Below are 14,333 nucleotides of genomic sequence, written 5' to 3'. Positions count from 1 at the left end.
AATTTTATTAATATTATACATCCCTATAGTTTTAATACAAGCTATTTCACATGTATTTTACATTATTATAATTGACTGAATTACATTTTATCATTATTATACATCACTATAGTTTTAATACAGATCATTTCCCATGTATTATACATTACTTTAATTTACTAAATTCTATTTTGACATTGTTATACTATACTATAGTTTAAATACAGAACACTTTACCAGTATTGTAGCTACATTACTATAGTTTACTAAACTACTAAAGTAAAGTTTATTTTTATTATTCATCACTATTGTTTGTTACAGCTCTTTTTTATTTATTTATTTATTTATTTATTCATTCATGAGGTTTGAGTTGCCCGTAATGCGCCTGTATGTAGGATGTAGATTAGAATATAGATTTTTTTTTATTGGAAATATAACGCTACTAATTCTGTGAGATTCGTGTTCTCGTGTTTTATGTGTAAATCGCGCTTTTTGGAGCATACTGTGATTGAACATGTGTGTGTATGAAGGACGAAAAATTACTTATGTGTATGTGTAGAGAGAACTATCGGCTTTTGGTTCAGGCGCTCCGGGCAGGCTTTGTTTTGGGGTCCTCGGGCTTGGCGCTTTCCGCTCCTGGTTTTTCTGTGGTTTATATTGGGATTATTTTGGGTTTATTTGCTGTATTTTTACCGCAGTTTTGCTGCTGAACTCTCTGGATTAGGGTTGTTTTATAAATAAGAGCAGAGATGAATCTGGAGCTGCTCGGTAAGTGACTGTTTTAGCGGCAGCGGTTTGTTCCTATGTGCTAACGCAGCTAACAGTGCTAATAGTGCTAACAGCGAGTCTATGTATATAGAGTATATACACACAGTTTAGCCATAAACTCTCTTTATATTAATCTAATTTCTGCTTTGACTGTTTAAACTATTTATTAGTAAGTGTAGTTATTAAATAATATCTGTAGGATCTGTACTGGTGCGCTAGTGAGTAGCTTTAGTAATTAGTGTGAGATAAATAAACACAAATAGTTAAATAAACGAAGTTATGAATATAAGACTATAATTTAGGCTTTTAACTAAAGTACTTTATACTTGATTGTAGTTAAACACTATTTATGAGTATTTACTCATTTAGTTATCTAACCGACACTTTTCTATCATTAAGAAGTTACATTATTTCAGTAATTCAGTTTAAAAAGTGAAACTCATATATTATATAGATTTATTACACACAGAGTGGACACTACTCTCTAATTCAGTGTGTTTCTTTCCCTTAATAATTATTTCCATTGTAAATTTATTGTTGAAGACCGTATTAAAGCTCTACAGGAACACATGCAGAATTATTTAGTAAACATGTAATGTTTAGTAAAAAAAAAAAAAACGAATTTGCTTTCTACTCTAGATTCTTCTAAGTATCACATTTATCTTTGAGGACAGATCTGCACACTCTTGGTATTTTCATCTCAGTGTCTTCAAAGTAGAAAATACATTAAATAAGAAAAACAATGAATGAGAAGGTGTGTCCAAACTTTTGACTGGTACTGTACATTCCCTACATTCCCTTATATATTCCCTATATAGAGCATTATCAGGGTTTACCGCAGAAACCTTAACATATTTTGCCAAAAGATGAGTGAAGTAAAAGAAGTGCAGCATAATTTAAAAATATATATTTTTTAAAAAATCAATGTACTGTGCGTGAAATAGCATTTGAATAGCAGATTTTAAGAATCTGTCACGGCTGATGCATTTTGTCTGCTTGTAAAAATATTGAGTAAATACTGCAGTATCATTATTGTTAAACATTGTTTAATGTTTAATATTATATATTCGCCCTGCCATTCAGCACTAGTTGTAGCATTGACTACTTGAGCTACAGCCAGTCAGAACAGAGCTCTTTTACATATTTCTGTCTCATGCTCAAGCAGGTAGTGCAGGTATTTTCTCTGTAAGTGATGTTTTTTTGGTTTGCGTTTCTCATATCTTGTTGCTTTCTTACACTTTTTTTTTCCAGAGTCGTTCGGGCAGAACTATCCAGAGGTAAGATCTTTATAAATGTTTTATTTTAATTGATGATGATTTCAGCATGACCATAGAACACGTTATTGTTACTGTTGTTGTTTATCTCTTGTTTATCTCCTGTTATCTTGTGGATAGGAGGCAGATGGCACTCTGGACTGCATCAGCATGGCTCTGACCTGCACCTTTAACCGCTGGGGGACGCTGCTGGCTGTCGGCTGTAACGACGGACGCATCGTCATCTGGGACTTCCTCACGCGAGGCATCGCCAAAATCATCAGCGCACACATTCACCCCGTCTGCTCGCTCTGGTGACCTGCTGCTGCTCTTTTACCAGTAGAGGCAGAATTAAAATTGCCCATCTTAATATTCTTTTATATACTTTGTACTGTGATTTTTTGTTTATTGAATATAATTTAATTTAATGCATTTCAGTCAAGAAAACAGTATTAATTACTAATTTAAATGAAATGTTGCCCACCCCTACTGCACAATATTTACTAATTTGTCTCTTTGTTTGATAATTTGATTAGTTGGAGTCGAGACGGACACAAGCTGGTCAGCGCCTCCACAGATAACATCGTGTCTCAGTGGGACGTTTTGACCGGAGACTGCGACCAGAGATTCCGGTTCCCCTCTCCCATCCTTAAACTGCAGTACCACCCCAGAGACGCGTAAGACGATAAACTCTCTGATTAAACTTAATCTCCACTCATCATATATCCTTTTATAGCAAAAACTCTGGAGACCACTTTATTTTCTGAATCAGTTTCTCTGATTTTGCTATTTATAGGTTTATGTTTGAGTAAAATAAACATTGTTGTTTTATTTTATAAACTACAAACAGATGCAGAGCTTTCAGACCTCAAATAATGCAAATAAAAAAACAAGTTCATATTCATAAAGTTTTAAGAGTTCAGAAATCAATATTTGGTGGAATAACCCTGGTTGGTTTTTAATCACAGTTTTTTTTTTCATGCATCTTGGCATCATGTTCTCCTCCACCAGTCTTACACACTGCTTTTGGATAACTTCATGCTGCTTTACTCCTGGTGCAAAAATTCAAGCAGTTCAGTTTGGTGGTTTGATGGTTTGTGATCATCCATCTTCCTCTTGATTATATTCCAGAGGTTTTTAATTTGTTAAAATCAAAGAAACTCATCATTTTTAAGTGCTCTCTTTTTGTCAGAGCTGTATATATTTAGTAGAGATGGGTCAGATCTGATCCAAAATTGGTGTCTGCATTGTATTGTAAGAAAACATGGCCGATCGATCCACTTAGCAATCCTGATCCACATTCCAGTTCCACAGTTGCAGCAGCAGCTTCAGCTTCAAATAAGTTGCTTTTGCTTTGACTGGATATGTGTGTTTGTTTGAAGATATTTTAGTGTAAAAATGTCAAAAAGCGAGACACTTACTTGTAATGTGAGTAAAGCCAGTGTGCTGAAGGGTGGAGTTAAGGCTAAATCAATTTAATCAGTATAATCAAGCTACCAAAGCTATAAAAACTACAGCAGCTCCAGCCTGTAGATTAACTGGCCTGGTTAGTAAGAGGTTGTTAGCTGAAATGTTGGTTTTATGTTTGTATTTGTTTCTCAGAGATAAAGTCCTGGTGTGTCCGATGAAATCAGCACCAGTGCTGTTAACACTATCAGACTCCAAACACGTGGTTCTGCCGGTGGACGACGACTCGGACCTAAACGTGGTGGCGGCGTTTGACCGACGGGGGGAGTACATCTACACAGGGAACGCCAAGGGAAAGGTCAGGAAACATCACACTCCATCACAACTGTGCGGCTTACTATCTGTGCTTTCAGACCTACCCAGTTTGAGAGAGTTTGATCCAAACCAAAATAGCAGGTTTTGGAAGATTTTTCTGTAACCTTTTGTATACATAGATTTATTATTAGTTGTTTATGTATTTTCCTGACCTGTTACTCTGTCCTTTCCTCTGTGCTGCTGTAACATCGCAAATTTTCCCATTGTGGGATTAATAAAGGGTTATCTTATCTTGAAACACACTTTTCGAGATAATCGAGATGATTGAGATTTGGAGACTTTCAAATCGGTTACATAAAGTTGTGGCAGTGTTACAATTTGTCAGTTTTTACACACAATCATTCATACTCAGCACTCATCCACACACCGGTGAGAAGCAGCAGCCAATAGCGCACAGCGTACTCTCAACTGGAAACAACCATCCACTTTGATCCAGACTTTAAGGTGTAAAAACTCCTTTTTTTTCCCCTTATTTCTGAATAATCTGGATAAACTCTCTCTTCTTTGACAGATTCTGGTGCTGAACACAGACACGCAGGATTTGGTGGCGTCGTTTCGGGTAACAACAGGAACCAGCAACTCCACCGCCATCAAATCCATCGAGTTTGCACGAAAGGGCAGGTAAAAAAAAAACTCCTGATTTTTAAAATCAGCTGTTTTATTTATAAACTCTTCACTTAAGATGAACATCTACAAAACTATAAATATATCTATGTGTCCTCTCTTCTTCTCGTTTTAGCTGTTTCCTCATCAACACGGCGGATCGCATCATCAGAGTTTACGACGGCAGAGAGATCCTCACCTGCGGTCGAGACGGTGAGCCAGAGCCCATGCAGAAGCTCCAGGACCTGGTTAACAGGTAAATATTCTCTTCTCCCGTTTCCCCTCGGAGTTATCTGTTCTACTTTTCCACAGTTCCACCTTAAATTCCACCGTAATGCACTAGACCATCAAGTTTTATATATTTCCTCTCACTCTGTATTACTAGACCCTGCTAGAGTAGTTAAACAAGATGAGACTCATTTTAAGTAAATTTCCTTCTCGCTCATGTTTAGCAAAGTTTTCCATTCCATCTTAATCGATCCAAACTTTTTTTTATAGGTAATTAATGTTTAATATTAGTGCATTTTTATGTGTTTTTATACAATTACAACATTAGTTTTCTTAAAATTCAGTTCAATTGTATTTAAATAGTGCTTTTCACAACAAAAGTTGTCAGAAAGCAGCTTTACAGAGAAAAAACAGGTCCACGCCTCTCACTTTCATATCTTAACAAAACCTGTAATTATAATTGAAATAATTATAAATAAATCAATATTAAATTGAATTGAATTGAATTGGAAATTAAATTAAATTGGGACCTTGTGAATCGGAATCGAATCAATTCTGTAAATCAGCGTTGATACCCAGTCCAAGCCAATACTGCTGTAGCTTAACTGGTTAAGGCTGAATAGGCGGGGCTAAACTACTAAGGCTACGTTCACATTACTACAATCCACATCACTCAAATCTGATTTTTTGCTCAGATCGGATTTGTCTATCTTGTTGGTTCACATTCACTGTAAATGTAAGTGATCTGTATCTGTGTGTAATGTGAATGAATCTGTCCCTGAAACACTGTCTCACATGCTGCACATTGATACCTGTATAAACGCCTCCTTCTTCACCAACAACAAAACCCCTCATATTAGAGAGAGGAGAGACTCGTAGCTTTATAAAGGGAAATGGATGAGTTAGCAGCTCATATGTGGAGCATCTTTTGCTGGAGTGGAGAAACAGGAAACAGCTGCTCTGAAGTTCATGCTCAGGTCCAGGAGGAGAAAAAAGGACTGGTGGTTTGCTTTTGCTGTTTTTTTTTGCAGCTATAGCTGCACCAAGAGATACAGTGTGGGTACGAGAGAGAAGCATGTAGCGCTAATGCTAATGCTTAAAGGCAAAAAGACGCATGAATTCAAATGAATCAGATTTGCCACGTTCACACAGCCATGAAAAAAAACAGATCTGAGCCACATTGAGCAAAAAATCCGATATGAGTCACTTTAGCCTGGTAGTTTGATAAATGAGCAGGACTAAACTGTGGTCGTGTGCAGGACCCCGTGGAAGCGCTGCTGTTTCTCTGGAGATGGAGAGTATATAGTGGCAGGTTCTGCGCGGCAGCATGCTCTCTATATCTGGGAGAAGAGCATCGGGAACCTGGTGAAGATTCTTCACGGAACGAGAGGAGAACTGCTGCTGGACGTGGCGGTGAGGAACACTGACTTAAACACCTTTTAAACAAACTGATCTGCTCCACTGTGTGTAATATATTGTGTTTAATATGTGTTTAATACATGTGTGTGCCTGTGTGTGTCCACAGTGGCATCCAGTGAGGCCCATCATCGCCTCAATCTCCAGTGGAGTCGTTTCAATTTGGGCCCAGAACCAAGTGGTGGGTGAAACACTGCAGTACCTCCTGTTTATCTGTTTATTATGTGTGCATTAATAATTTCAGTATTTATTCACTGTTCACATACATTGTCATTAATGTGTGAGTAAGTAAGTGAGTGAGTGAAATAGCAAGGACTAATAAAGCTATAATAGAGAAATAGAGGAAACGAGAGAATGTAGCTGTAGAGTGTGTTAGATTAAAGCTGTTTTCCTTCGGGTCCTGTAGGAGAACTGGAGCGCCTTTGCACCGGACTTTAAAGAGCTGGACGAGAACGTGGAGTACGAGGAGAGAGAGTCGGAATTCGACATAGAAGACGAGGACAAGAGCGAACCTGAGCAGACAGGTGCCAATAAACACACACACACACACACACACACACACGATTTTAATAACTGAACTTACAAATTATGACTTTTGTAAATAATACCATATGAGTACTCAGGGTAGGGCTGTTGGGTGACTAGCAGTTAGCTGCTAATGCTAATGCTGCTGCACCCAGCCTTAATGGAAATGTGGAAATCTAGAAATTTAAGCTTATTGTAAATAAACTGAATCTTTTTTACTCACCCAAATAAACAGTTTTCAGGAGAGAAATCTTTGTAGATAAACATCCAGCACTAGTTTCACTTGTTTAATGTTTAAAAGTTATTATTATTATATATATTTTTTTAAGAAATACAGTTTTGTTTACTTAGCTTAGCCTTACCTAACTTTACTTAACTTTTAAGTTACCCGCCCATCACCCAGCAGCAAGACCTGCTGAATTATATAGAAAACATGGCAACACCCCAGTTCCTTACTAGTGTCACATAAAGCACCTTATGATCCAGTGCGAAAAATACGGTACTTAAATTGTTTGATTATTGTTTGTGTTTAGGGGCAAACGCCGCTGAGGACGAGGAGGTGGATGTGACCTCAGTTGACCCCATACCAGCATTCTGCAGCAGGTGAGTGTTACAGGTAGTGCGCAACAACGCCCTCTAGTGTTCTGTTGTAGTTTGATGGATATGAGACGTTGGGTTTGTAATCTGATGATGATGATGATGATGATGATGGTGTAAGTGCTGTATAATACAGTTCTGTTGTGGTTTGTTCGTGTTTGAGCTTCAGTGATGAAGAACTGGAGGACCACAAGGCGCTGCTCTACCTGCCCATCGCCCCTGAAGTCGAGGATCCAGAGGAGAACCCGTTTGGTCCTCCGCCGGACGGTGGGGGTCAGAACCCGTCTGAGGATGGCTCCGCCCACACAGGCGGGGACAAGAAACAGAGACAGCCGTCAGCTGATGGAGCGCCGCCCAAGAAAAAAGCTCGAACAACCACCATCGAGCTGCAGGGCGTCCCCAGTGACGGTCAGAGCTGCTGCTGTTCTGCTATCATTACTATCATTCCACTGCTGTAGTACTGAAAACATTACTGTTTACTCTCAGCTCTGCTCAGTATATCAGATTTATTAGACTTATATCAGTCAATATTGATACATATCAGCAGTTCTTACATGATTTGCTTTTTCATGCTCAATTTAATGCTAAATACAAGTAGCATTTTAATGTATTGGTTTAATACATTAGTAAAATTATATACACTACCAGTTAGATGTTTTAGATAAAACATCCCAGTTTTTTTAGCTTTATTTTTGCCATTTAAGCTCTTTAGGTTTAGTCAGTAACTAGAAAATGGTGCAAAATCCAGTGTACCAAATTTAGTAGTAAAGTGTCAGGGCCTTTATGTAAAACTAATGAAAAACTAAAAAAAAAGAGGGTGATTTTTTTGTTTTAAGAAATTCAGTAATAAAGTCATTGATAAAGATAAAATAAATAAGCTGCTAAACTTCCAAATGTTTCGACTGGTAGTGTATATAAATACAAAATAAGTCTACGGGAAGCTTAACATAAAACCTTCTCACAAGTTTCAAGCTTTTAATAAAAAAATTGGAATAAAAAATGAGAATAACAGTGAAGAAGCACCACCTAGTGGCACTTAACCGCTTCTGCTCTGACTCTCATAAGTGGTCTCTTAACACATACGAGACCCAATTCTGACAATCCATACAAGTGTAAAAGATAATTTTGTTAAATGTGATTAAGAGATCACATGACTGTGGATATTTTAAAGTTAAATCCATATAAAATCCATATGAATTTTTGCATTTTTAATGTAGTGCTATTAGCATTTGTAATGTTAATATTGCATTTGACTGAGATAAAAAAATATTTTATTTAGATGGCTGGTTGGAATCCCAGTCATGCAGCTTGCTATCAGCTGCCGGAGCCCTGAGAGAGCACAATTGGCTTTGCTCTCTCTGGGTGGGTACAGAGAGTAGATGACGCTTTTCTCTCCCCGCATCACTCCTAGGGTGATGTGGATCAGCACAAGGCTGCGTCTGTGAGCTGATGTATCAGAACCGAGTCGCTGCGCTTTCCTCCGTGCGTTAGCGCTGTGATGCTACTCAGCAATGCTGCATCAGCACCAGTTTAAAAAGGGGCGGAGTCTGACTTCACAACTGTTGTGGCTCCTTGTGTTGTGTTATGTTGTGCCATCACTAATGATGGGGGAATATACAGCTGAGTAATAGCAGAATAGGTGGGACAATTGCCTAGCTAAATTAGGAGAAATATTGGAATACAATTATAATTATTGAATAATTGAAATAAATTGCTTAAAAAATGCTTTATTAAAACTATAAATGATCACCCCCCCCCCCCCCCCTCTCGTACAGAAGTGCACCCTCTGCTGGGCGTGAAGGGCGACAGCAAGTCGAAGAAGAAGACCGCCGGCCGTCCGAAGGGAACGAAAGGTAAAGAGAAAGATTCTCCGTTTAGGCCGAAACTGTTCGGAGACAGAGAGAGGGAGAGAGACAGAGGGGTGGCTGTGGACGGGGCAGTGAAGGGCAGGCCGGAGGCTGTGCCAGTGCCAGGTAAGACCCCAGCGGGATCAGCCTGCGATACGCTTGCCCTCTGCCGCTCCCAGCAGCCAAATCCAAATCCTCGCTCCACCGCAGACGCAAACCAGCCGCTACGTCTGAGCCCAGTTCAGATCCCCCTCCCTCCTCCCTGAGTCACATGCATCTTTTAGAAACTCAGAACGGATATAGTCCATCAGCTATCACTCGTTTAGTGCTTCTTTAGTTTTACTCTGGAGCTGATACGTAATATAAAAGCTTAAACCCCTAACTAGGGCTGCACAATATATTGTTTTAGCATAGTTGTTGCAGTGTGTGCATACGTAGTAGAAGTTTTTTGCTGCTTGAAACAAAAAAAAGCACTTTTCTTGTTTTTCTAACATCACTTCAGAATTATCAATTTCTCTCATTTTGCTATTTATAGGTTTATGTTTGAGTAAAATGAACATTGTTGTTTTATTCTATAAACTACAGACAACATTTCTCCCAAGTTCCAAATAAAAAATATTAATATTGTTATTTAAACCAGAAAAGATGCAGAGCATTCTGACCTCAAATAATGCAAAGAAAATTCAGAAATCAATTTTTGGTGGGGTTATCTTGTTTTTTAGTAATAGCTTTTCTGCGTCCTGACATGTTCTCCTCCACCAGTCTTACACACTGCTTTTGGATAACTTTATGATACTCACTCGTGGTGCAGAAATTCAAGCAGAACAGTCTGTTTTTTCCCAATAGTGTGCAGCCCTAGTGCTAACTGCATGTTTAAACTATCCCAGGCTACTTAGAATAGTCCATAGTAATCCAGACTAATTAATCCAAACTAGTCCAGGCTAATTAGAGTAATTTAGATTAGTCCAGATTAATTAATCCAAACTATCCCAGGTTAATTGGGGTAATTCAGAGTAGTTCTAAATAATTAATCCAAACTATCCCAGGTTAATTATAGCAATCCAGATTATTAAAGATTAATTAATCCAAACTATTCCAGGCTAGTTTGAATAGTCCAGAATAATTAATCCAAAGCATTCCAGTCTAATTCAGTCCTGTACAGGATAGTCCAGGCTAAGTCAGGCTGGTTAGTCTAGGTTAAGAGGTGGGCTAGTCCAGGCGGGGGTGTGTGTGCTGGTTTGTTGGGGTAACCCGGGTGGCGGGTGTCCTGTTCCTGGATGCGTCTGCTTCCGGCTTGTCCCTGTCCTTCCTGCTCCGCTCACTGTCCCTGAGGCCTGTGTGTGTGTGTGTGTGTGTGTTTATCTGTTCTAAGAGAAAGATAAGATTAAATTGATAGTTTAATAAAACTAAGTAAGAGTTAACTGTCCTGCTATTCAACTTTTTCCATTTCTGAGTCTGTTATAAAATCTCTGTTCCACTGTAAACTAAATCTACTGCAGCTTTAATAATAAACACTCTGAAGTGTTAAAATGACCTAAACCGTGTTTTAAAGGCTCAGAAATGGGAAAATGGGAATTTCTGCTTTGTGTGCTCCTCTCTTTAACCATGTGGGAATCCAGCAAACACAGTAAATATAATAAAGGTGTTGGTCGGTCAGTGATCACACTTTTTACACTCTAATAAACAGCAGAAACTTAAAATCTATAAAGGAACAAGTCACTGAATTATCAGAGCTGATAATCAGGACTGAAGCCCTGTAGTTTTGCACAGCCCTCCGTAAGTATTAAAATGACTGATTTTATATCTAAACAGATAATTAGTAAAAGGACAGTATATACCTTTATTTATTTATTTATTTATAAATGGAAATCTGAATCTAGTGCTGTCTGCGTGTAGATGTTGTAGATTTATGACCTATGTTCCCTAAATAGGGAGGAAGGAAGTTTTTAAGATTCGGACAGAAACATTACACTCATTTTACTGTTCACACAAAAATACTATGAGATCAAGAGAAGTCCCCATGACTTAATTATCTCATTCCCATGCCTTAATAAGTCGTCAACACTCCCAATTATTTAAAATAAATAAATAAAATTAACACTGGAGAGCATATTCTAAAATCCCCATTTTTTTGTGACCAAAAATGCCATTTTAGTTTAAACAGGAGACCAAAACACTGACTAAAAAAATATATGTTTAAAAATATCTGGCTAGGGCCTTAATCTGCAAGGCAAAGTTTGAGTCTTGGTATAAAATAAACATTTATTTATAAAATCTTAATAAAATAAGCTCTGAGTGATCTGGTGGACTAAGGCGCTACCACTATGATCGTGAGATTGTTGGGTCGAATCATGGTCATGCAGCTTGCCATCACCTGCCAGAGCCCTGAGAGAGCACAATTGGTTGGCCTTGCTCTCTCTGGGTAGGTACAGTAGGTAGATGACGCTCTTTCCCCTCATCACTCCTAGGGTGATGTGGATCAGCACAAGGCTGCGTCTGTGAGCTGATGTATCAGAACCGAGTCGCTGCGCTTTCCTCCGAGTGTTAGCGCTGTGATGCTATTCGAAAATGCTACAGCATCAGCAGCAGCTCAAAAAGAGGCGGAGTCTGACTTCACATGTATCGGAGGAGGCATGTGCTAGTCTTTACAACACTCCTGGTGTTGGGGCATCACTAGGAAGAGGGGTTGGAGAATGAGTGGGTTTGGGAATGAAAATCTGAGTAAAATAAAAGTTTACCTATTATCCAATCACAACAGTGGGATCTAACGAAAAAAATGAATAAGCCCCGCCCACTAGACAGCAGTGTTGTGCAAAAGGAACCACTAGACTCAATTTTTACATGTAAACTGGTGGTGTTTAATGGTTTTCACACTGTTTTCTTAGGTAACCTGGTGACCCCGGCGTTCAAACCTCACGACGTTCAGGGTCTGGACTGATGCAGCAAACCCACAGCGCCCCCCAGAGTGCGGAGGACTAATGGACTCAATAAAGACTCGATAAAGTGCTGATTCCTAAAGACGCTCCAGCAGCAAAACAGGACTGTCTGGATTCAGCTCTTTCTGCGCCCAGATCAGCCGAAAGAAAATCAGATCCATTCAAAAGCACGACAGCCACAGACTTTCTCGCTGGCAGAGAGAGAGGAAGAGACTGTGGAGAAGAGGAGAGAGGACTCTTATTTTTTATTATTTTATTTTTTATTTTATTATGTTTTTCTCCTGTAGAGTAGGCAGCACTGTCTCCTCCTCCTCCAGCAGCAGCTCTCTCACTGTTGTGTAGTCTGTAGGTGAGTCCTGTCAGATTTTAATGACATCATGACTTTCACGTCTTTTTTCATAATTATTAAACCAATTTTTTGTGTTTTTTGATGTAATATTTGTGCTGAATTTTTGCTCCTTTGGTTACTCCAGTTTTTAGACTGTATGGACTTCGCTCACCTGGTCAAACCGTAAAATAAACGATCCCACACTCGTCTAAAATGTTTATTGGCAATATAATTCTACATATTTAAATTAATGTACTATGATTATATTAAGAATAATAAAATAATAAGGGAAATAAGGTATTTCTAATAAAGTGGCCACAGTGAGGAGAAGCACCAGTTATATATATATATAGGAGGCGTTTCTAATAAAGTGGCCAGTCAGTGAGTGTAAGCACAAGTTATATATATATATATATTAGGTGTTTCTAATAAAGTGGCCAATTAGTGAGTGGAAGCTCAAGTTATATATAGTAGGTGTTTCTTATAAAGTGGCCACCGTGAGGGGAAGCTCAAATTATAAGAGGCGTTTCTAATAAAGTGGCCAGTCAGTGAGTGAAAGCTCAAATTATAGTAGGTGTTTCTAATAAAGTGGCCACAGTGGAAGCACAATTTGTACTATTGTAGGTGTTTCTAATAAAGTGGCCAGTTAATGAGTAGAAGCTCAAGCTATATATATTAGGTGTTTCTAATGAAGTGGCCAGTTAATGAGTAGAAGCTCAAGCTATATATATTAGGTGTTTCTAATAAAGTGGCCAGTTAATGAGTGGAAGCTCAAGCTATATATATTAGGTGTTTCTAATGAAGTGGCCAGTTAGTGAGTGAAAGCACAAGTTATATATAGTAGGTGTTTCTAATAAAGTGGCCGCGCTGTGTATAGAGCTGTGCAGTGTGTGTGAACGGTACAGGCTGTGCTCTGGTGCAGTGCTGAGACTGTGCCACTCGGTGGAGCCAGAAGCTCGTGAGATGTTTCCTCAGAGCTCAGATGAGGAGAGAGATTTTTTGTCATTCGTCTCCATTTTGCAGGGCTTCACTGTTGGATTCCATTTTGTGTTTTTCTGTATTTTTTTTACAGTGAGGAATTTATTATTGTGTCTGATATAAAACCAACATCAGAACATCTCACAACATCACAGGTCTGCACTTAAATAAACAGCAGGTTTATTGGATTTCTGTTGGTGCAGAATCTTCAGACTGAGAGAAACTGACCACCATCCAAAAATGGCATGCGCCAAGTTTATGGAGGGAATTTTTTTGCCAAAGGTTTTACAAAAAAGGAAAAGGAAAAATTATATGTTGCAAATTCAAAAGAGAAAAATATATAGCAAATATATATTTTTAAATATACTTGGTTACTTTATTATCCTTTGCAGTTATTTAAAAGATTCCTTTTTTTTAAGTTAAAATTTTGCCAGTCTTTGCTTTTATTTTTTATACAAGTTTACAGTAGAAGAGTTTAAAGAGACTCTAAAAAAATATTTTTAAGACCAACATCTTATCTGAACTTTCTACTCCTTACATTTGAATAAAAATAGCCTCATTACTCCTATTTCATTTCAGCTCGTTTTCATTCTGTCTTCTCATCGTTCAATAAAACCCCTATCCAGATAAATCTCTCCTTTATCCAGATAGAGTGAATCTGATTGTGATTGGATGTAGAGAAGTATAAACATATAGCATTCCCACTCCCTATTGGTTTATAATAAAAACATATGGAATTATTTAGTGAACAAGAAAGTGTTAAACAAACCATAATATGTTTTAAATATAGTCTTTAAAGTAGCTCCTCTTTCTTAGATCTCTGCTGGATTTTCTCAGTCAGCTTTATAAGTCACTTAAAATTCAGGCTTTCAGTTAACAGCTGTGCTGAACTCATCAAGAGTTAATTACTTGAATTTCTTGTCTCTTAATAAAGTGTTTGAGAGCATCAGTGAAGAGGTAGAGTTACAGGTATACAGTGAATAGTGAATATTTGAATAATGTTCTAATCCAGATTATGAGACGCAACAAGAACTACTCGACTAAATAAATGAAGACCCTTCAAAGTATCCTCAAAAGAAACTGATGGAATGAT

General features: G+C 38.1%; 1 protein-coding gene across 4 annotated transcripts; it reads left to right on the top strand.

Moving 5' to 3' along the window:
* The first annotated feature begins 563 nt into the window (after nt 1-563).
* Nucleotides 564-12,476, top strand: rbbp5 (retinoblastoma binding protein 5). 4 transcript variants are annotated; one of them, XM_022682500.2, is made up of 14 exons: nt 564-747; nt 1,999-2,024; nt 2,142-2,314; nt 2,537-2,677; nt 3,603-3,765; nt 4,294-4,403; nt 4,522-4,641; nt 5,873-6,026; nt 6,139-6,210; nt 6,436-6,553; nt 7,088-7,157; nt 7,321-7,559; nt 8,927-9,124; nt 11,884-12,476. In XM_022682500.2, the coding sequence occupies exons 1-14, from the start codon at nt 729-731 to the stop codon at nt 11,934-11,936; spliced, it is 1,656 nt and encodes a 551-aa protein (XP_022538221.1). In that variant the 5' UTR covers nt 564-728; the 3' UTR covers nt 11,937-12,476. The 4 variants fall into 4 exon arrangements, with proteins under 4 accessions (XP_022538221.1, XP_022538220.1, XP_022538223.1 ...); XM_022682499.2 differs by having other exon boundaries at nt 7,315-7,559; nt 11,884-12,370; XM_022682502.2 differs by having other exon boundaries at nt 565-747; nt 8,927-9,004; nt 11,884-12,370.
* The last annotated feature ends 1,857 nt before the right edge of the window (nt 12,477-14,333 follow it).

Source organism: Astyanax mexicanus, chromosome 24 (assembly GCF_023375975.1).
Source record: "Astyanax mexicanus isolate ESR-SI-001 chromosome 24, AstMex3_surface, whole genome shotgun sequence".
NCBI lineage: Eukaryota > Metazoa > Chordata > Actinopteri > Characiformes > Acestrorhamphidae > Astyanax > Astyanax mexicanus.
The sequence above is the reverse complement of the archived record's forward strand: the minus strand, read 5'-3'. Positions and strand labels throughout refer to the sequence as shown.